This window comes from Callithrix jacchus, chromosome 4 (assembly GCF_049354715.1).
Source record: "Callithrix jacchus isolate 240 chromosome 4, calJac240_pri, whole genome shotgun sequence".
NCBI lineage: Eukaryota > Metazoa > Chordata > Mammalia > Primates > Cebidae > Callithrix > Callithrix jacchus.
The window spans coordinates 82,938,781-82,963,761 of record NC_133505.1 but is presented as its reverse complement, the minus strand read 5'-3'; the positions used below and the strand labels follow the sequence as shown (position 1 = coordinate 82,963,761).

The 24,981-nt window shown below is 35.6% G+C and overlaps 1 protein-coding gene across 2 annotated transcripts in view; it reads right to left on the bottom strand.

Annotated features, from left to right (window-relative positions):
* MEI4 (meiotic double-stranded break formation protein 4) overlaps window positions 1-24,981 on the bottom strand; it is a 324,961-nt gene that overhangs the window by 280,994 nt on the left and 18,986 nt on the right. For both annotated transcript variants that reach the window (XM_035297801.3, XM_078369599.1), the window contains exon 2: window positions 10,980-11,225. In XM_035297801.3, coding sequence (XP_035153692.3) covers window positions 10,980-11,225 — 246 coding nt within the window. The remainder of the gene's footprint in view (window positions 1-10,979; window positions 11,226-24,981) is intronic.

The following is a 24,981-nucleotide window of genomic DNA, read 5'->3' as shown; positions in this document are numbered from 1 at the left end:
GAAAATGTAATTTATAATTAACATAGAAAATTATGTTAGGACATTAACATCATGTAATTATAAACGTAATTTATAATTAACATAGAAAAACTTGCCTTAATTCATGAAAATAATTTCTGCTGCTTTATATTTACAAGCCTAGTCAGAGATGATCGTTTTAAATTTCAAGCCCAGAAACATCTTTGAGAACCTACTGGGATCTCATGGAATCCAGCACCACAAGAGGATACAAAGGCAACCTAATCTTTGTTCTTCAAGTGATGCACTAATTTTTAAAAGTAATGAGGAATTTTTAGAGCTCAGCTTTTGAAAACATAAGAAACAGCTTTCTCTGGATGCAATCCTTTCTTGTGGACTTTGAAGCACAAAAATTAGCTTACACAGTCTGAATGTATTAAAGATACATAAGCAATATTTCTCTCCTAATATGAGAAAATAGAGAAAGCCCAAAAACAAGAAAAATTACTTGTTACCAAATAATTAAGGATGCTATAGGGGCAGAAAAGGTGTCATATCTTTCCTCACCTTTTATAAGGGTCATGATCAATAGTCCTGTAACAAAAGATAGGTGTATTAGTCTGTTTGTGTTGCTATAAAGAAATAGCTGAAACAGGATAATTTATAAAGAAAATAGGCTTACATGGCTCATGTTTCTGTAGGTTACACAAGAAACACAGTGCTGGAGTCTGCTTCTGTTGAGGGCCTTAGCAAGTTTATAACCATGGTAGCAGGCGAAGGAGAGCCAGAGTGTCATGTGCCAAGGACAGGAGCAAGAGAGAGGTGAGGTGTCACACTCTTTTAAACAACCAAATCTCACATGAACTCAGAGCAAGAACTCATTCTTCAATGACAGAAGGACATAATATCATTCATGAGGGATCTGCTACCATGACCCAAGCACCTCCCACTAGGCCCCAACCTTCAACATTGGGAAACACATTTTCACATGAAATAGGCTCTATAAGCATGGTGCCAGCATCTGCTTAGCTTCTAGTGAGGCCTCAGGAAGCTTATAATCATGGCAGAAAGCAGGGAGCCAGTGTGTCATGTGGTGAGCCAGGGAGCAAGAGAGAGAGAGAGAAGTGCCAGGTTCTTTTACACAACCAGATCTCACATGAACTCACAGAGAACTCACTCATTACCATCAGGACAGCACCAAATTATTATTGAGGGACCCATCCCGATGACCCAAACATCTACCACTGGGCCCATCTCCAACACTGAAGGTCACATTTTAACATAAGATTTGAAGGTGATGAAATATCCAAACCATATCAACAGGTAAACAGAAGAAAAATATAACATTTATTTAATCAAAGTTTTATATGATATGGGAGGCTATGGAATTGACAACCGAAAGATTCATGGAAAATTTTCTGTTTTATGCTTAGGTTTGGGGCAGAATGGACAGCCATATAAAAATGTAATTGAACAAAAATGATATGACCTAATGGTAACAGTCAAAGAGAGGAAACCCAGCAAGGCCTGTCTGTTTGGATACTTCTTGGGCTGTGTGCCATTCATTGCTTGTGGGCACAGGGCAGCGCCTCTTCTGAAATAAGTGTCTTATAATCTACTTTCAGACAAGGTAGGGAAGAGAATTTCCTTATGGTCAGCTCTTACACAGAAAGGCAGAAGAAGGTTAATAGCAGGAATCAAGAGAGGGACTATGTTATTCAAAATAATTAACAGACATTACTTTATGGATATGAGGACTTGGGAGGCATTGTGTCCACTTTTGGCTCTTTATGGTTTATTGCTTGTGTTCATTTTGGACCCTTGTTACCTTCATTGTAAAATATTAACTTAAGTATTTACACTTGGTAACTTACCATAACTTACTGGGTGTAACTGTAACTTACTTACCATAACTTACTGGGCATAACTTACTTACCATAACTTACTGGGCTCACGTTCAGTTCACAACAGTTAATGTTTCTAGGTTTTTAGCTCTAGTTTTTGCAGAAAGGGGTTCTAGTTTCTATGACCTGCCTTGGGGGAAAATAATTATAGTTTCTATGGCCTGTCTTGGGGAAAAGGGGGAATAGGAGAAAGAAGGGAAGAAGGTCAGAAAGAGACTTTGCTTCTGAGGCCTTTTGTGTTTCTCAGTTTTAAGTACTCAGCATACCAAAGCATCACACTTTAGGGTATCATTTTCTGAGTCCACAAAAATGAGAAACAATGGATTTGCTCAATAACTGAAAGCAGGTCACAACACCTCAGTGTCTACTTCACAGCACACACATCCCTCAACAGTGGTATTCTCTCACATATTTAACTACCAAGTCAATGCTAATAAATGCCCACATACAATTTAAATTTAAAATCCATGTAAACAATATTTCTCTAATGGGAGATTCATGTGAAAAGACCACCATTGACTTGTAACATAAGAAAAATGTAATAATTCCCCTTCCTGTGATGAGTGAAATCACATCTCAAATCACAAATAGAGCCAATGTGGATCCCACATACACACTGGGCCTCCCTCTACAGATATTCATTCCCAAGTGTTATACTTCTCTGCTAGTTTCATACCATTTTTATTGATACACGTGCTTTGTATGCAGATTCTATTTAGGAATTCATTCAAATTCATGTTATATCAAGATTACTATCTTAGCTTTCAGTATGACCCAGCACATAATGCAAGTATGTGTGTTTATAGTTCACATGTGTGATATTACTTTTAAACTTTATAAATTTGTTGCCTACAACATGTTGGCATTCATTTGTGCAATACATTTCTTTTTAGCTATGTCACTTTATGTACTTTTCTATGGATTGATATAATAGTATAATTAGAATTTAAGGTTTTTACTGGTTTCCAGTATACAATGCAGTGAATGCCCTATCCAAAATGTTTCCCCTACACTATGTCTCTAAAATTATTTGAAGTTGCCTTAAGAAAGAAGATGTATTCCCCTGCAAAAAAAAAAAAGGATAGTTTATATAACTCACATATGGGTGCTTATTAAGAACAAAGGAAGGCAGTAAGATGAAGAAGAGGGAGCGAGTTCAACAACACCCAATCATTAGATCCCTATTATGCTTATATACATATTGCACTGAACAGTATGAAACAGTATCAAACATAGTTGTTGGGGTCATTTTGGAACTACTATTTTTCTGTTGTTGTTGGTTCATTTTCTTTCATATCTGCCACTCCGCTCAATCAGGCTCTTAATAAACATTTATTCTTTGGTGACCAGGAGCCAAATGTCAATTGCTATGGAGAAATCTTTCAAAGCTGGCCTACAAATCCCTCTTAATTTGCTGCACTCAAGTGTTGTGAATAGGGAATGATTACCTTTCTATTGACTCTTTTCTGGTAAAATTCTCTCTTGTGCTCCCTGAATAAATTTTTCACTTTTGTTTAAACCAGTAATTCTCAAACTCCAGTATTCATCAGAATCACCTGGGGGGCCTGTTAAGCCATAAATTGCTGAGCCCCACTTAGAGTTTCTGATTCTTAATTGAATCAAAAATGGTAGGCTCTGAGAATTTGCATTTCTTATAACTTCCCACCTGATCCTCATGCAGCTTGTGGTAACCTCACTGATCTAATGAACTACCTTAAAGTACTGAAAGTCATTTTTCTAGAATTCTATAGGAACCTCACTCCATTTTCTATATATTTAACCTTTTAGATAACGTATTTTCCTCATTTCCTTGTCTATAATCAAGGCAAGAGGTGAAGACGACTTCTTAGACAAGAGTTGCAGCAACATGGAAAGAAATTCAAGACTGAAAACCGAAAGGCAGTTGAAAAAAGAAACAACGGGGCCAGGAGACAGATTTCTGAATAAAAGGCATTGGGGGAGAAGTGGGAGAAGAAAATAAACTTTAAAGAATTGCCCCTAGAAGACCTGTCAGAAATGAACTCAGCAAAAACACAGATAAAGGGGCATCTACTCCTACCTTCAGAAGAGTCTCAGAAAAAGAGATGCTGACATATTCTTGAGATCCAGGATGAGTCTTTCCACTTGGGCTCTGTAGTTCTACGTTTAAGACCCTGAGCCACCAATGATTCTTTTGTTATCCTCTTCCTTCTGTATCGTCTACTTTTCTTTCTCTGCTGGTTCCTTCCCAAAGTACCAGCACGCCGTCCTTCCATTCGCACTCTCCTCAACTACCAACCTCTTTTTCTTTCCCGCACAGCCAAGCCCCGCCCCTCCCCGCGCCCGCAGCACACCACAAGGCCTGCAGGGCCACGCACCTCCACGCATCGCCCAGCACCGCCCCACATCGCCCACACACAGTCTCTTGCTAGTCAAATAGTGGTTCTCAGACCAGCAGCATCAATATGACCAGGACTCGAATCTGAGATGAAGAATCTCAGGCTTACCCCATTTATCCCATTTATTTAATTTCCTTTTCTATTTGATAATGGGATTGATATTACACTATACATATTTCCAGCCTAATCTAAAGTCCAGAACTATCTACCTGAATTTTATTCACTGCATATTAAATTTATACTAAAAAATAAATTTCAAGATTTCTAGGATTCATATTGAATCCAGAATCCTTGTGGTACATTTGGATTTCTAGCAGAATCTTAACATTCAAAAACAGATAAATAGGACATTTAAAAGACAAATAAAACCTGTCATAAAAAAAAAGTAAGCCTAAACATAAAGATGATTGCAATTTGCTATAGCATTAAGCTATTCCAAAAAAAAAAATCACATTAAGCAAAGACTTAGGAATGCAAAATACTTTAAATGGTTTTAGCCTTTTGTTGCACTGATAAGAAGCTAACATTGTCCTTCTTCATTTGTCCGTTTCTCATTAAGCTACTTATAAGCATGTGTGGTTCTCTTAAAGTCAGAAGCCCTAATACCCAGCTTTACTGGGTCTTGTTCCTAAATTGAGGATCTTGCTCTCTGTATTCTACTCCCACTGTTAGAGGGGCTTGGCAGATATCTAGAAACTACAGATTAGCAAGGCCATTTTGTTCCTGGTATGAACACTCACATAGACCATTTCTAAACTTATTTATTCACCAAATAACCACCAACCATGACAGGAACTGTGCTAACTATAGAAATACAGTGCTCCTAAAGTAAAATAAAGAAATTTAAAATAAAGAATAATAAAAGAAATACAGTGGGATAAAAATTGTCTCTGAAGCATAGAGTTTGGGTCTCACAGGGAAGACAGACTACTTAAACAATTAAAATTTAGCTCACATATACTAAAGTACAGAATATTATGGGGACCCACATCAGGAGAACCTAATCTAGTCTAGGAAAATAGTAAAGACAAAAGCGATATTGAAACTGGATCAGAAAACAAAGAATAGTACACAGCCAGACCAAAAGGAGGGGGAGAACATATCCTACAGGGAGAATATGTATAAAAGCCTGGAGCTGAGCAAGAAGGTCCACCCAAATAAGTGAAAGAAACTTAGTACGTCTCAGTGTAGAATGTGTAGGATGTGGTGGTGACTGGTTGGGTGAGAGAAGTAAGTAAGCACCAAATTCTAGAGAAGTCTGTAGTCCAGTTTAGGGCCTTTGGATTTTATCTGAAATAAGATGCCTTGAGACTAGACTGCAATTTAGACTAGAAAGGGGCAAAGGCTACAACTAAAGGCATGCCAGTCTAATTGGGATAAGTAAGACCAAAGAAGTGGCATCAGGAATGGAGAGAAATGCAGAGATTCCAGAGATACATAGAAAGTAGAGTCTACTTAACTTGAGCATTACCTGGACTTCTAATATACCTTCCTGGAACCCAGTTTAGGCAAAGAAAATGATTGTATAATACGAAGAGATTTAGAACCAAGTACTAGGAACAGATTTGGGAGGTATAATGATTTTTCTTAGGAATGCTGCATATTGTAGAATGCCCTAACCTAAGCCCAGCCTCTGAAGCACTGTTGCTTTTGCAGCCCCAGTTCCTGGTGCCATTATTTGGCACCAGGAACTCCTAATCTCTACACAGCATCCCTAACAGTGTCAGCTCCTGTTACGATAATTAAAATGTTTACATTTATAAAGTATTGTGTTGTCATTAAAGCCATTTGATATTCTGAGCTTTTAAAATTTTCAATCTCTTTGTATGTTGACTGTCTCTAATATCCAAAGATTAATTCAATTTTATATAATGAATAAAACATGTCTAATGTATAATTATAAATTTATATTATAGAGCCTCTCAGAATCTCTATCAAAGATACATCATCTTATGTTTATGTGTATTATTCCTGTATGTTTTAAATCAATTACAGTTTTAAACTTCCATCATTATTGTATTAGACAATTTATATTATGAAAGCTTATGTGGACACTGAGAAAGAAATCCTTATGCATTCAATTTTCACACTCTTTCAGCATCTGTAAAACAGTGAATGCTCCAACTTACAAATGCTGAGCTCCACAGTTTTGTCAATAAATCAGTTATTTGCAATGTTTCCTCAGTATATGATCTGGAACAGGGTGAGAAGAACAAAGAGGTGAAACAGAGGCCAACATGGGTGGGACCAGGAAAACAGCCATCAGAAAACTAAGGCAAGCTCCATCCTGGATCTGTCAGGATGAAGATGGGGCTGCTACAATATCTGGCCCCTGTTATGTCCTCTTGTCACCACCAGTCTAGCTAAAAACTGTTTCCTGAATCCATGCTTACACAAGATGAGAAAGTAAGAAGAACTAGGGAGGCAGTAGAGCAGTGAGAATTCAGTCCTCAGGCTGTAAGGCCGAAAAGAGAAGTGAGGGGACCAACTTGAGCAATGTGAGCTCGAGGATCAGGAAGCTTCCAAAGCCATCTGGCTGGATTGGTTATTTCTCAGGACCCAAAACTTAGAACCTAATTCAACCATAACTACTTACACTGCTCTGCATACTGCCCTCCACCTCTATTACCCTAAGCTATCTATACAAGTGCCCTGTACTTAATGAACATTTATTAAACAAACATGTATATCAACAAATTAATTTGGTTTGATTTTTTTCTTACTTTCTTTTCACTCTAGCCAATTGCTCATCCAGTAGACTATCTATGATTTATGAATGCATCAACTACTTAAAGTTGTAGGCAAAAAGGCACAAACCTGACACTTCATCCATCCACTTCTCTCCTTTGAATATCACATGACCATGTAGTATAATAGCAACTGTCCAGATACACCCTGCCCCACCCACATGCACTCTCAAATTTTAATCCTAAATCTGCCCACGGAAGTTCTATGCCATTTTTCCCATTAACAAAGGCCTGCTCTTGTCATTACAAACCCTTCAATCCCTAGTCCAGTTTAGAAATAGCCACTAACATCTTCCTGGCTAGTCTCTGTGCTGTGAGTCTTTCTAATCTACCTTCTCAGACCTACACAAAAGCGTTGCCAACATTAAGAGTCCCTCTTTAAAAGGAGGCTGTTGTAGTGTCGATGAAATTAATTTAAAAATTGATAAAAATAAATTTTAAAAGAGTCTATAAAATGAAATGTATGTAATCTTTTAAAAAGAAAAAGAGCACAGCTTTGCACTGTTATTGTTTTCTCCCATAGACCAGGAAGATGATTAACTGTGCCTGCCACACATCACCAAAAAGATTTTGAGTAATGTGTCATTGGATATGTAGAATCCTTTTTCTTCCTTCCTTCCTTCCTTTCTTCCTTCCATTCTTCCTTCCTTTCATTTTTCATTCTGTCATTCCATAAATTACTAAAGAGCATTTAAGTAAAATGAAAATGTGGCATTACTCAATAATCAAGCTCTATTCATCCCTTGCCTATATAGTCTAGTCCCCTAGTAAATATAATAAAGAGGTATACTCATTAAGAAGCTGTAGAAAAAAAAAATACTGAAATAGCTGAGTTCCTGAAATTCTGTTTAAAAAGCATATCATACTTTTTTCTTTGTTTATTTTGCCATTTTCACTTTGCTTTATTTAATTTGGGGTTGCTTGGTGGCTTAAATGAATAGTCAATGCTGTAAACTGAGTTCCCCAGCCACACAATCTGTCAAGAATCATTTAATTCAACATTTATTGAGTACCTGCTATCTCTAAACACTCAACAACAGTTGCACATATAAAGCAACTGAAAATTCTAGCAAAAAAATTTAATAATTTAAATATACCTGTGATATAGATTTGACTTTCAGGTATGGAGTTTTCTTAAAGTAAGGCATGCCACTATTTCATGTCATCCTTACATAGCTGCCACATTCTTCATTGATTTTCCTGTCACTGTATGCTCCCCTTTTGTATATTTTTTCTCTCCCCTTTAATCATTACTCCATTTATCTAAATCTATTCATGTATTTCTCATTTTCAAAATTTAAGGTAACAGATAGAGAAACAGATTACTTCCAAACATCTGCACAGAAACTCTGTACCTGCAACTCCTGCCATGAGTAAAATTGACTTAAACTATATGATTATGGAAAATTTTTCTCACAGGCACTATAACTGAAAGTGTTCAGCATAAAAGCAAGTTATCACCTAGGTTCCTCCTATTAGGCACACTCACGTTACAAAAACATAACATGCACATTATATTAGCATTATGAACAGACTCTTGGATAGTAAACAAGAGTTGTGATATCATAGATGTTTATGACAGTCATAGTTTAAGATTCCTGGAAATTTTAATGTTTGAGACATTCTATTAATTGTATAACTCCAGAGGAAAAAAATGAAGAAAAATTGACTGTTTGCCATTCATTCACTGGATACACTCAAAGAACCCCTTACCAAAAGGACTCTACTGGATTTTCGTGATAATTCCCAAAACAAAAGTCTCCTATTACCCAGAGCATGTGTGTGCACCCTTCACCTGCACACTATTAATGTGATAATGCCTCATCTTCCTCTGCTACCCCTGGAATATTGGATCTGCAGTCTTCCCACCCACACTCATGGCTCTGTTCAGTTTGAGTCTCATCTACAGCTATCATTCACTATTCCTTAAATCTAACAAATCCTAAATCCGCATCTGTAGTTCCAGCCTACTCATCATCTCTGACCATATGTCCATCTTCCTCTAGATAATCCATATTCCAGGAATTAGCCTACACTCAGTCAAACTTGGTTTCAACCTTTAATCCTATAAGCTTATTTCTGTGTTCACTATCTGAATTCAAAGTAGCACAATCTATTTAGTAGGCTAGGAGGGAAACCCTATTTAGGTATTTAGATATTATCCTAAATACTTCTATCCCCTTTAACCACTCTCTGAAACCATTCATAAATGTCTACAGAAGTGTCTACTCTAAATTTATTCATACATGTCTGAATAAATTCATACATGTCCTTTTTGTTCTCACTATCACAAATCTAGTTCAACTCTCTATTCTTCATGTGTGCTTTGGTCAAAACTTTAAAAACTGGTCTCCTTGCCTCAAATCACCACCATAGCCAAAACACCTTCTATGTTCCTTTTTCATTGGACGAACATTTGCTGAGTACCTTCTATATGTCAGGCTTTGAGCTAGGCAATAAGTAAAGAAACCTAAGAAAATAAAAGGTCTCTCCTCCATGAACTTAAGCTCTAGTTCAGGAGATAAACCTGCAATGAAGTAAATAAACAAATAAGTAAATACTACACAGGAGGTGCTTCTGTAGGGAATAACCAGTGGGGGTCTACTAGAGAGGTCAGGAAATACCTCACTGAGAAGGTGTCACTTAGAATAAGACCTAAAAAAGAGACCAGTCCCAAAGAGTCAAAGAGAAGAACCACCTAAGAGAGGTCCATGGCAATAAAGAGATTTCAAGGGCTGGAAGGAAGGCCATGTCGATTAGAACCTAGCTGATAATGGTGAGAGTGTGTGAGATGAGGTGGGAGAGGTTAATAGAGGTGAAATCACCCACAGCATTTTGGGCTGCTATCAGAAGTCTGGATCTAATGTGAACCCTAATTAGAAGCTAGGAAAGAGTTTCATGCAAAGGAGTAACACTGCGTGATTTATGTTTTTTGTTTTAACTTGCCAGAATTATGTTTCCCAATCATGAATGTCAATCTTCTGCTTCAAAAAAGCCCAGTGGCTCCTGATTAATGGGGTGACCACATATCCTAGTTTGCTCAAGTAAACCCAGGTTTGCCCCTGTGTTCCCAGTGTAATTATTAATAGACACTTCCTTTCAGCCTCACAAGGGTCCCAGTAAAAACCATAAATTGTATGGTCAACTTACTGATAAGTAATACAGTAAAATATTCCTTAAATGGACATTCAAGGCCCTTCTGAATCCAGTCCCAAACTCCCCTCTCTACCTTTCTCCCCCATGACGTTTCCGCCTGACAAGTGTTTTGGTCATTCTGAAATGGAATGGTGGCAATACTCTGAATATACTGTGTGTTTCTCTACTCCTGTGCCTTTGCTCATGCTCCTGCATCTTACTAGATGCTCTGTAACTATTTCACTAACAAGTGGACAGAACTTTGAGACCCAGAAGTAAAAAGCCTTCCCCGAAACTAGGCAGAAGGAATAATTTCCTCCTCTGTATTTTGTCAGTCTCTATTACAGTATGTATCACAACTAGGTTAATTATTCATTCGCCTGTTATCTCCACTAGAATGGAAGATAGTAGCAAGGACGGCACCTCCTTTTATGTGTTTGGAGTCCTTTCCACCCACACAGCCCTGACCCATAGCTGGCATTTCACATTGAACTGCTAGATTAACTACTGAACATAAAAGCAAAATAAACTGTATAGTAAAATAATAAAGTTGAACAATGATATTTTAGAAGACCTTATTGCCTTCACATCTATACTATTTCCATTCTCTAACTTCATTCCAAAGTCAAATGTAGCCCCATTCATTCGAAAGTGACAATATAATTTTAATGAACGACCAGAAGTTAAAAAAAAAAAAAAAAAGAAAGAAAGAAAAAAAAAGGAATAAGGCTAGCAGAAGATTTTGAGCTTTCATGGAAACTAAAAATTTTCATGTTTTGGTAATACATTTCTAAATAATTGTGCAGCTGAAATAAAACAGATTGACATACTACCAAAAGGCAATTTTATATACTCACCACTCTTAAAAAATCCTGAACAAATCCTGCTCATAAGAAGTTTTTGACGTAATTGCAAAACTTCAGCTTCCAAGACTTCAACTTTTGATCTCCATTTCGACGACTCCTCAGACAGCAACATAGCAAGGTGTTCTGTGTATTCTCTGCTGCTTTTGTCTGCCGGTTTTGAGCGGATAATTGCCAAGGCCAGAGCCAGCTTTGAAGTTCTCAAATACCATTTTTGAACATCCATCCTGGCTTCTGTCCCTATCATTTAATAAGAAAAACGTTATAGAATTTTTTTTAACTTGTGCAGTGCATTTCATTTGCTTAAAATTGATTTTTCAGAGTAATACTAATTAATACGTTTATAATAAAACGACACCAAGTAACAGAAAAAAATTCAGGGACTGAATACAGTATGAGAAAATTATGCAGAAGAAAAATGCACACACACATGCATATTAAATATATTAAGATTCAATAGTAGGCTTAGACAATTTGACAACTTCTTGGGGTGGAAAAAACACACATTAATTCATTTAGTTGTTTCTAACCAGAGACATACATCAGAATCTCTGAGGGAGCTTTTAAAATATATTCCCTGAAAATTCTGATTCAGCAAATCTTGAGCATTATATTTTGAAGGCTTTTATATTTTGTAAAGAGTCCAGTGAATAATGAGAACCATTAAATTCAATCATCTATGTATAAATTTCCTTTCCTCCAACCCATTCTGTTGGACAAATGGGTTGTTCTGAACAATCTTTTTAAATATTTGCATCAATGAAGTTGCAAGTTTATTCTTATTCTTTACTTCCAAAAATGTTCAATCGTCACTGTGAGCATACTTTTTCCAAACCATCAAAGTGTCACAGTCTTAAAATATAAACATACTTATGAAGACAACATGATAGACCACAGCATACACTGGCTTAATACCATCCCTACTGAAGTATAAGCCCCTTGTGGCCTCTGCCAGGCTTTATTAGATTATCATGAGAGTTGTGTACATAAAATGTGCTAACTAAAAATGTCTAATGAAGATCTAAAAGTAAGATGACCCTGAATATTCGGGACTTTCAGTTGTCCCACCTATCCTACCGACACAATTTTAAATTCTCACCTTACATTTCAAACTTTATTTCCTTTTATTTTCCTAGCCTATCCTTCCATTATGGCTGGATCACATTCAACCAAACAGCTACAGCACAAGTGTACTCCTGTACACATCTCTGCTCATAAATTTTCCACTCCAGTGATGCCCTGACTTTCTTATACAGCTGCCCAAGCCCTGACTGCACACCCTTTAAAGAACAACTCATGTACAACCATATAAAATCTTCTCAGGTCTTTTCCCACCCACAGCAATGTGTAACTATCTGATATCCTGTAATTTGGCACTGTACAATCTAACAAACAGGTTAATGCTGTTAAATTATAATTAGCAATGAACACAATTATAATTTAATGTACAATCTAACAAACAGCTTAATGCTGTTAAATTATAATTAGCAATGAACACAAAAATCTGTGTAAAATATGTTCATTACAGCATTATTGTTAATATTGAAAATGGACTGACAAATAGTTAAATTAACAATGGTATGACTATACAAATGAATATTAGCCATTAAAAATTAGATTTTCAGCAATTTTTTATTAGTCCATAAAATGTTAAGTACAACAAATGAGGACATGAAATTACATGTATAGAAGGACCCTAGTTACAGGAAAAATGGGGAATACAAAAAAAGTAAATAAAATATATCTGTAAATATAGAATTATTGGTGATTTTTATCCTCTTATCTTCATTTCTTTGTTATTTTTCTAATTTTTCACAATGAATGTATATCATATTATAATTAAAAATTTAAAGAAACTAGATTTCCAAAATCAAAGTACACAGCCTTGTATTTTCACAGCTGTTGACTACTCCAACGACTAGGTACTATTAAGATAAACAAACTAATTAGAATTATAGCTCCACTTATTTTAGCTTTATCAACAACCATTTTACTCCCTGGGTCATCCTCCATCTGTCGTCAGCGATGGGAGAAGTGGACTCTGACACTCATTGCTCTCAGAAAAGTACCCTATGTGCACAGCACAGACATATGGCTTTTTTAGACCCTCATCAAGAAGTCATATTTTATATATATGACTAATATATAAAATGATACTGATTTTTTTAAAAGTTACTTATTTGAAGGTGTTTCATTTAGAAAAGAATCTCTCATTCAATATAAATAGTGGGATTCCAGGCCAAAAGAAAAAAACTAGTAAAGACAGTTTATTAGTACAAGAGGACAAAGTTCTCTGGTTAATAAAAACACAGCAAATTCCCTGTCATCCTGTAGAGATATTTAATTAATTGATTTAAGCAACCTGGTTTATTAAATGTTCTGATTTTTAAGTTGCTACAAATGATTTGTTAATAGTGTTAAAATCAGGCTGAATATCAACCATCAGAAAAAAAGACTAAATTATAAAATTCTTCTGGATTGTAACTATATCAATGTCAGGGTCATTTGTCTGAACATTAATTAAATCTGTATTACAAATGAAAAGAAATAATTGCTAATAAAGAGGTTTAGCACAGGATTATAGAATATAAACCACATTTACACGTAGAACTACAACATACAACCAAACAAAACCAGGCTTTTAAAACTGCTTCCTCATGTTTTTGTGTGAAAGTGTGTGTTTATAAATGTATGCCTTCTTAATTTTAGAACAGCATTCCTATCCTCAAAGCATCATTTGCAAAATAAAGATAATTCTGTTTCCCCTAATGTTTCACGGAAGAAAAAATGAACTTCTGTGACATAAAAAGGAAGATATATTTGGCCTTTGTCCCCAGTTCCTGACATAAGCCTCCTAAATCCCTTAGAATTTCCTGAGTAGCTCATGGCAGGACCCTAGAAACCTTCAGGATAGGAACTAATTGCCAGAAAGACCAAACCATAATTAAAAGCTTGGAACTTTCAGTTCCACTCCCCAAACTCCAGGGAGATAAGAGGGACGGGAGACTGAATAAACAATGCACTATGCTTTTTTGATGAAATCTCCATAAAACCCCCTAACCAATGGGGTTCAGAGAGCTTCCAGGTTGCTGACCATATCACGATGCTGGGAGGGTGGCACACCTAGAAAGGGTGTGGAAGCTCTTTGCAATCCTCACATACCTGGCCCTATGCATCTCTTCCATTTGGCTGTTCCTGCGCTATATCCTTTATGGTAAACTGGAAATATGATTTGATGTGCCTTACTCAGTTCTGTGAGCTATTCTAGCAAGTTATCAAGCCTGACTAGGAGGGTTGTGGGAACCTCTGACATTACAGCTAAGTCAGAGTGCAATACTTGCAAGTGGTATTTAAACTGAGTGCAGTCTGATGGAACGGAGCCCTTAAACCTGTGAAGTCTGATGCTAACTCCAGGTAGTTAGTGTCAGAATTGAGTTGAATTGAACATCTAGTTTGTGCCCAGAGAATCCGAACTGGTTGTTGCTATTAGGAAATAACCCAGCTTCCTAAATATATTCTCTGTTTCACAGAGGAAAAATCAGTAGTAACTTTCAGAAAGTCTTTTAAAATTCAATTTATGCTCAAATAATTGGAGTAAATAATGAAAATGAACATTTAATATTTCCCAAGAAGGTATGTACTCTCTCTTAATTCTTAACAGATTAAAGTATTAATAGTCTTTTTAGAACAGAACATCAATTGAAGCAGGGCTTGCTTTTTTTTTTTCCTTTTTTTGCATTTGTGAGCAGTTCCTACTATATTAAAGTGGTGCTATGAAAAAATTTCCTCATATTCCCTATGACCCTGGATTTTCCTTCAGGTAATGCATGCAGAAGCAGATACTACAAACATTATTTTGACCATTTTTATCTGTTTTCTTTCTCCTGCCCTAATTTTTTCTTATTGAACTTTAATTTGCTATCAACTAGCTGATTTTCTGAACTGAGAAGTGCTTTGAATTATAACTTCAAATTCTAAAATTACCTCATTACTAAGATCACTGACAAAACACCTATTTAAAAAATAAGATTTGTGCACATTGATTTTGTATCCTAAGAGTTTGCTGAAGGTGCTTATCATCTTAAGGAGATTTTGGGCTGAGACTAAGGGGTCTTCTAAATATACAATCATGTTATCTGCAAATAGAGATAATTTGACTTCCTCTTTTCCTTACTGAATACGCTTTATTTCTTTTTCTTGACTGATTGCTCTGGCTAGAACTTCCAACACTATGTTGAATAGAAATGGTGAGAGGGGGCACCCTTGTGCCAGATTTCAGAGGGAATGCTTCCAGTTTTTGCCCATTCAGTATGATATTGGCTGTGGGTTTCTCATAAATAGCTTTTATTATTTTGAGATACATTTCATCAATATACAGTTTATTAAGAGTTTTTAGCATAAAGGCTGTTGAATTTTGCCAAAGGCCTTCTCTGCATCTATGAAGATAATCATGTGGTTTTTGTCTGTGGGTCTGTTTATGTAATGGATTATGTTTATTGATTTGCACATGTTGAATTAGTCTTGCATCCCCGGGATGAAGCCTACTTGATTGTGATGGATAAGCATTTTGATGTGCTGTTGCATTCAGTTTCCCAGTATTTTATTGAAGATTTTTTCCTATACACCAATAACAGACAAACAGAGAGCCAAATCATGAGTGAACTCCCATTCACAATTACTACAAAGAGAATAAAATACCTAGGAATACAACTAACAAAGGATGTAAAGGACCTATTTAAGAATAACTAAAAACCACTGCTCAAGGAAATAAGAGAGGACACAAACAGATAGAAAAACATTCCGCATGCTCATGAATAGGAAGAATCAATATTGTGAAAATGGCTATACTACCCGAAGCAGTTTATAGATTTAATGCTATCCCCATCAAACTACCATTGACCTTCTTCACAGAACTGGAAAAACCACCTCAAACTTCATATGGAACCAAAAAAGAACCTACATAGGCAAGACAGTCCTATGCAAAAAGGACAAAGCTGGAGGCATCACACTACCTGACTTCAAACTATACTACAAGGCTACAGTAATCAGAAAAGCATGGTACTGGTACCAAAACAGTGATATAGACCAATGGAACAGAACAGAGGCCTCAGAAGTAATGCCACACATCTACAATCATCTGATCTTTGACAAACCTGACTAAAACAAGCAATGGGGAGAGGATTCCCTGTTTAATAAATGGTGTTGAGAAAACTGGCTAGCCACATGCAGAAAGCTGAAACCAGACCCTTTCCTCACACCTTATACAAAAATTAACTCCAGATGGATTAAAACTTAAACATAGGACCTAACACTGTAAAAACCTCAGAAGAAAACCTAGGAAATACCATACAAAGGCATAGGCAAGGACTTTATGGCTAAAACACCAAAGCAATGACAACAAAAGCCAAAATAGACAAATGGGATCTAATTAAACTCCAGAGCTTCTGTACAGCAAAAGAAAAAGCCATTAAAGTGAACAGGCAACCAACAGAATGGGAAAAATTTTTGCAAGCTATCCATCTGACAAAGGGCTAATATCCAGAATCTACAAAGAACTAAAACAAATACACAAGAAAATAACAAACACCCCCATCAAAAAGTGGCAAAAGATATGAACAGAAAGTTTTCAAAAAAAGACATTTATGTGGCCAACAAACATATGAAAAAATGTTCATCACCCCTGGTCATTCGAGAAATGCAAATCAAAACCACACTGAGATACCATGTCACATCAGTTAGAATAATGATCATTAAAAAAATCTGAAGACAACAGATTCTGGAGAAGATGTGAAGAAACAGGAACACTTTTACACTGTTGGTGGGAGTGTAAATTAGTTCAACCACTGTGGAAGAGAGTGTGGCAATTCCTTAAGAATCTAGAAATAGAAATACCATTTGATCAAGCAATCTCATTACTGGGTATATACTCAAAGGATTATAAATTGATTTAGTATAAAGACACATGCACATGTATGTTCATTGTGGTACTGTTTACAACAGCAAAGACTTGGAACCAACCCAAATGCCCATCAATGATAGACTGGATAAAGAAAATGTGGCACATATATACCATGGAATACTATGCAGCCATAGAGAAGGATGAATTCACGTCCTTTGCAGGGATGTGGATGAATCTGGAAACCATCATTCTCAGCAAACTGACACAAGAACAGAAAACCAAACACCACATGTTCTCATTCACAGGTGGGTGTGGAATAATGAGAACCCATGGACACAGGAGGGGAACATCTCACATTGGTGTCTGTTGCGGGTTTGGGAGGCTACAGGAGGGATAATAGGGGCAGGGAATTTGGGGAGGGATAACATTAGGAGCAATATCTAATGTAGGTAATGCGGGGAATGCAGGCAGCAAACTACTACTGCATGTGTATACCTATGTAACAATCCTGCAAGATCTGCACATGTACCCAAGAACTTAAAGAAAAACAAATACATATATATATATATAAATAAAAGAGCCACAGACCATTCCTATTCAAAACTGGTGGGAATTTTAAATTACATAGTCATTCAGGAGGATATTTTCCTAATATGTATCAAACACCTCCAAAATATGTATTTCCCTTTGTCCCAGCAATACAAGTTCTAAGATTTTTGTCTTCAATAAATGATCAGAGCTGCATACAAAACTTTATGCTTATACATTATTTATAGATTTATCACCACCAATAAAAAACCGGTCACAGTGTGAACATCTAATAATAGAGATCAAATTGTGATATATCATATAATTCAACTAAAAATGTTTTCGAAAATATTTGAAATTATGGAAAAATATTTCCCACATGACATTAAATGCACTGTAAAACAAAATGGTAAATGCAGTAAAACTATAAATTTAAACAGATCTACAGCTATATAGACATTAATACAGTGAGAGATTTTGAGAAAAAAGAGGGAAGGAATAAAAGAAAAAGAGAAAGATAAAAAGGGGGGAGAGAAGAGAAGAAGACTTATTGACTAAAATAAAAACAACCCTTGACAACAAGTTGAGGATGTCTGAATGATATTATTTTTCTTTCTTACAATTTTCTATATGCACTAGTCCATTTTGCATTGCAATAAAGAAATACCTGAGGCTGAATAATTTATAAAGAATATAGACTTATTTGGCTCATGGCTCTGCAGATTATAGAGAGGCATGGTGCCAGCTTCTGCTTCCAGTGAAGCCTCAGGAGGTTTTTACTCATGGTAGAAGGCATGCGAGTTAGTGTGTCACATGGTGAGAAAGGGCAAGAAAGAAAGGGAGGTCCCAGACTCTTTTTCACAACCAGATCTTAAGTGAAATGGTTACTGCAGGGAGGCCCCAAGGCATTCCTGAGAAAGCCATCTCCATAACCCAAACATCTCCCATTAGACCCCACCTCTAATCTTGAAGATCACTTTCTAACATGAGATTTGGAGGGGACAAATATCAAAACCATATCATTATCATTTCCAAACTGTCACAATAAACATTATAAGACATACAAGACAGAAAACCATCTTAGTATTGATCCTACAGAAATTCACCACATTCTGTATTTTTCTAAGTGTAAATTATAGAATATGCAGAAGACTGAAACTGGGCCCTTATCTCACACCACAAACAAAAATCAACTTAAAATGCAATAAAGACTTAAACATAACATTATTAAGTAACATGTTTAACTATAAAGTTACTAGGGGAAAAGCTGTGTAACAAGAGTCTTGACAAACATACTTTGAATATGACAGAAGGATAGGCAACAAAAGTAAAAATAAACAAATGAGATTGCATCAAACTTAAATGCTTTTGCACAGCAAAGGAAACAATCAACAGACTGAAGAAACAACCTGAAGAATAGGAGTAAACAGTTGCAAATCACATATCCTATAAGGGGTTAATATCCAAAATATCTAAGGAACTCCAAAACCTCAATAACAAGTCCACATATGTACAGGCAACCAAAGTAAACATGAACAACTGGTATCATACCCAAGTTAAAAAGCTTCTGCACAGCTAAATCACAGCCAACAAAGTGAAGGGACAACCCAAGGAATGGGAATAAATATTTTCAAACTATTCCCCTGACAAGGAATTAATGGCCAGAATATATAAGGAACTTGACTTTATAGGAAAAAAATCTAATAATACGATAAAGAAATGGGCAAAAGATTTGAATAGACATTTCTCAAAAGAAGACATAGAAATGGCAAACAGATGTATGAAAGTGTTCACAGCATCACTGATAATCAGAGAAATGCAAATCAAAACTATAATTAGATATCATCTCATCCCAGTTAAAATGGCTTATATCCAAAAGACAGGCAATAACAACTGCTAGTGAGGATGCGGAGAAAAGGGAACCCTTGTACACTGTTGGTGGGAATGTAAATTAGTACAACCACTATCGAGAACCATTTGGAGGCTCCTAAGAACTCTAGGAATCTCACTTTGCGTGTATTCTCCAAAGAAAGAAAATCAGTATATTAAAGAGATACTTGCACTCTATGTGTGTTGTAGCACTATTTATAATAACTAAGATTTGGAAGCAACTAATTGTATATCAACAAGATAAACGGATAAAGAAAATGTGGTACATATATACAATGGAGTAGTACATTCAGCCATAAAAAACATGAGATATAGTCATTTGCAACAACATGGATAGAACCAGAGATCATTATATTAAGTGAAATAAGCCAGGGACAGAAAGACAAACACTGCATGTTCTCACTTATTTGTGGGATGTAAAAATCAAAATAATTGAATTCTTGGAAAAAGAGTGTATAAGAATGCTTGCCAGAAGCTGGGAAAGGTAGCGGGGGGACCTGGGGGAAGACAGGGATAGGAAATGGGTACAAAAAATAGAATGAATGAGACCTACTATTCACTAGCACAATAGGGTGTCTACAGTCAATAATAATTGTGTTTGTAACTCAAAGGATAAATATTTGAGTGGACAGAAACTGCAATCTCAATAATGTGGTTATTTCACATTGCATTCCTGTATCAAATTATCCCATGTATCCTATAAATATATACACATACTATGTACCCACAAAAATTTTATAAAATGTAAAATAAAAGTTTTTAAATCTATAGCAAAAAAAACAACTAAAATTTGCAAAATACAAGAATAAAAAATTCTCAAAAGAAGACATATAAATAACCAACAAGTGTACTTTGTAAAAATCTCAACATTGGTCATCATTAGGGAAATGCAAATCAAAACCACAATGAGATATCATCTTACCCAAGTTAAAATGGCTTTTATCACAAAGACAAAAGATAGCAAGTATTGGTGAAGATGTGGAGAAAAGGAATCCTTTGTACATTGTTGGTGAGAATATAAATTAGTACAACCTCTATGGAAAACAGTATGGAGATTTCTCAAGGAATTCAAAATACAACTACCATATGATCCAGCAATCTCAATTCTATGTATATATCCAAAGGAAATTAAATTAGTATGTCAAAAAGATATCTCCACTCCCACTTTTACCACAGCATTATTCACAATAGAAAAGATATGAAATCAACCTGTGTCCATCAACAGATAAAGAGATAAAGAAAATGTGGTATATGTAATAATGAAATGCTATTCAGTCTTTAAACAGAAATTCTGTCATTTTCAGCATTAATGAACCAGGAAAACATTAAACTGAGTGAAATAAGCCAGGCGTACAGAGACAGATTCTGCATGATTTCATTATTTGTGAAATCTAAAAAACTCAAACTTATAGAGACAGAGACAAAATGGTGGTTTCCAAGAGTGGGGAGCCAGAGAGGAAAAGGGGAGATGTTAGTAAAAGGGCACAAAGTTTCACTTAGACAAGATGAATAATTTCTGGAGATCCATGGTACAACATGTGACACAGTTAAAAATGTTTTGCATACTTGAAAATTTCTAAAAGAATAGATCTTAAGTGTTCTCACCACACACAAAGAAAATAAGTGTATGAGGTTATTGATATGTTAATTAGCTTGACTTAACCATTTCTTGACTTAATCATTTTATACAATGTGGCATTGTATACTGTAAATTTATATAATATTTATTTGTTGATACCTAAATAAAACTGGAATAATAAGAGAAATTTTAGCTGATTAAAAAATGAAAAATGAAGAAGCATTTTGTATGAAGTCTCTGAGCTCTACACCAACCATGTTTTTATTGTGATGAGAAGCTTAGCCTATAGAGCTCACCTCCTTAATTCTGAGACATCTTCAACTGTAAAATATACCAACAATTCAACAACAGCTTGGATATAGACAAGGGGGATGAGAATGAAAGAAGAGAACTGTACATTAAACATAACTTTAACTGAAATTTTAAAGGGCTTTCAGAATTGAGGAAACATGGTCAGTGGAATGAGACTTCTGCCTCCTAGAGAAGTCTAATCTACCTTCCTGATCAGCTTTCCCAAATTGCACTAAGCCCACTTACTTCAGGCATTTCCACAGCCCACAAATGAAGCATGTCCCTTCCTCTGAATGTCTTTTCTATTCTTTCCACTAATTCAGAGGATACACAGATTTTGGAAATGCAGTGGAAAACTTTCCAGTATGACCAAGCAGCAAGCTACTATCCTTTGTATCCCCAATGCCATGAACACTGGCTCACAGCAGGCACACTACTAAATACTAGCGAGTAAACGAATGAATGAATACATCAATATAGGTCTTACAATCACATGGCTACTTGGTCAACTCTTAACCCTGGCTCTCATTGAACCTTTGTCAATTATATACTAGGAGAATAATGTTGGAGTGTGAATAGGTTAGGAAAGGAACCTAATTAGTTAACCAAAATGTCACATCTGTCTCTCTTCACTCAATAAGGCATCCTTTCTTGACTATTTCCACTGAGTCTACTCTCTCCAAACTATGCCCTTCTACCATATAACCTTCAATGTTCACCAAAATTATCAAGTAAAGAAAATACAGGAAAGATAAAATCTATTTCACATACAGTTTTAGGTAAGAGGGTAAGCTATAAGGGAGAAAATCTGGTTTTTATCAAATTTTATCTAATGTGAGACCTACACTAAATACTTGCCAGGAAAGCAAGAAACTGAAGGACACAGGCTAAACATTCCTCAAATCACTGAGATGAACTAATAAGGTGAAGCAGGGGTGCAGAAGGAAGTCCTCATGTACCATGATGGTGAAATATGCACTTACCCAATGCCAATGTGAGGTACAGCAGAGCTGGCAATGATAGAACAGTAAGAAATTACAACACTTTTGAGATAATTAGTTTCACAGTTTCAGTAAAGTCTGAACAAGGTCTAACATGTAATTTTTAGATTAGATCCATCTGACAAATTTCCTAATTATTGTTATAGTTTCAGCAAATAGTGTACTGTAGAGTGTTCAGTAGATTTATATCATATAAAATTTTACATAAAAGAATCAGGATTTACTCAAGATTTTGAATTTTTCTACTTTAATTATTAAGGGCTCCTGTAGAAGCCTTTCCAGCAGAGAGTCTGTGCGTGACAGGAGGCTTGCAAAGATAAAAGGATACTGGCTTATTTTTTTCTTTCTGTTCCCATCAAAACAAATCAACTATCCATCATTTTCCTCTTGTTGAAAAAGAGTTAACTAAGCATAGATTATAATTGTCTACAGTCTCTTAACACTATTTTTTAAAAATTCCATCCCACACATTGCCTTTTGATTTCAAATTGCTTCTTTGTTTTGTCACAGGAATCACCTCTCCAGATTCTGGTAGAATTTCACACGGGAGCATACAACACACATATTTTATAAGTTAAGAGAAAAAAACAGTGATTCAGCGATTTAGAATCATGTACACATGGCACAACCAGCAATCACATTCCACTATGTAAATCCATAAAAGGGAAGGGGACAAATATGTACTATTAAAATAGATTGTCAAAAAATATTTTAAAAGAACTATAGGTATTTCTTGATTACACTGGTATTTCACACACTGAAATTGACATAATCCTTCTCACAAAGATAAACATATTGCTCATAGAGTACATAAAAAATAGTTGTTGATGAACTACATAATTCAAATTAATAAACTTCACAAATTTTGATTCTTTATAAGGCTATATACACCCTAGCAGTGAAAAAAAGTCCTGTGTCATAAAATAAGAAAGAACATACGATGAATACAGAAAGCAAAGAAATAACCAGAAGAGACAACTGAGAGAGGCAGTGCCAATCCCAGGGGAGAGGCCAGACTTTTGAGGACCAGCTGAGCCAGGGCCTGAGCTTCAAGGGAAAGAGGTAATTAAAGCGGGGAGATGATGAAGTACAGAGTCCCCTGAAAAAGGTAAATAGCCCTATACCAAGGAGTCATTTTCTAAATGACAAATTAGAAATGGATTTTTTTTCTAACTACTACTATGTAAAGCCTTCTGAATATACTGAAGATACAAACTCAAGAAAGTAAAGACCCTAAGAAATATTCTTTTAGGGCTCATTTTTAATTCTGATAAAGGATCCTACTTATCATCTAAATGAGTCTTACTCAATTAAATTTCATCAAGGAGAACATGACAAATTTCAGACAGCAACGGACAGTGTATCATAGCTTCTCTCAGGGCTCCATTTTACAAGTAAATCTAATACTTCCTTTATTATAGTCTACATGGATTTTCATACTAAAAAACAAAATAGAGCTCTACAATCCCGCAGTCTAACAACTGCTGTCTTCTCTTCCTAGGCAAGTATAGCCATATGTCCCATAATAATGGGGATACCTTCCAAGAAACCCATCCTTAGGCAATTTTATAACTATGAACACCACATAGTGCACTTACACAAACCTACATGGTATAGCCTACCACACACCTAGGCTATATAATATAGTCTATTGCTCCTAGGCTGCAAACATATACTACATTATTCTACTGAATACTGCAGGCAACTATAGCACAAAGGTAAATATTTGTGTATCTAAATATATTGAAACACAGGAAAAGTACAGTAAAAATACAATATAAAAGATTTTTTAAATGGCATACCTGTATAAGACACTTAAGATTAATGGTTCTTACATGTCTAGAAGTTGTTCTGGGTGAGTCCATGAGGGAGTGGTGAGTGAATGTGAAGGCCTGGCACATTACTGTACACTATTAACTTTATAAATACGGTACATTTAGGCTATGCTACATATATTTATAATTCATTATTTCTTCAATAATAAATTAGCCTTAGCTTACTAAAACTTTTTACCTTTTAAACATTTTAGATTTTTTTAAACTTTTTGACTCTTTTGTAATTATACTTATCTTAGAAACACATGTACATTGTACAGCCATACTCAAAATATTTTTTCTTTATGTCCTCAGTATATAAGCTTTTCCTATTTTAAAATATTGATTTTTTTTTACTTTTTAAACATTTTTGTTAAAAAATAAGACATAATCACATACATTAGCTAGACCTATACAGAGTAAAGAATATCAATATCAATGTCTTCTACCTGCACATCTGGTCCCACTGGAATGTCTTCGGGGCAATAAAATCCATGGACCTGTCCTTTGATAACAATGCCTTCTTGCAGATTGTCTCTTGCAGGACCTACCTGACACTGTTTTGCAATTACATTTTTTTAAATAAGTAGAATGAATATACTTCAAAATAATGATAAAACATACAGTAAATACATAATCCAGTAACATATTTGTTCATTGCAATTTTCAAGTATTTATGTATCATGCATAATTGTATCATACTTGTACATGACTGGCAGTGCAGGTATGTTTACATCAGCATCACCACAAACATGTAAACAACATGTTGAGCTATGATATTATGATGGCTTCTATGTCACCAAGAGACAAGAATTTTTTCAGCTGCATTATAATCTTATGAGACCATCCTTGTAAATGCACTCTGTCATTGACTGAAACATTGTTAGGTAGGGCATGACTATACACCAAACATCCTAAATTCCATGCTTCGCCTACCAATCAGAACTTGCCCTTCTCAAAATTTAGATCTAACCAATTAGAGATTACGAATCCC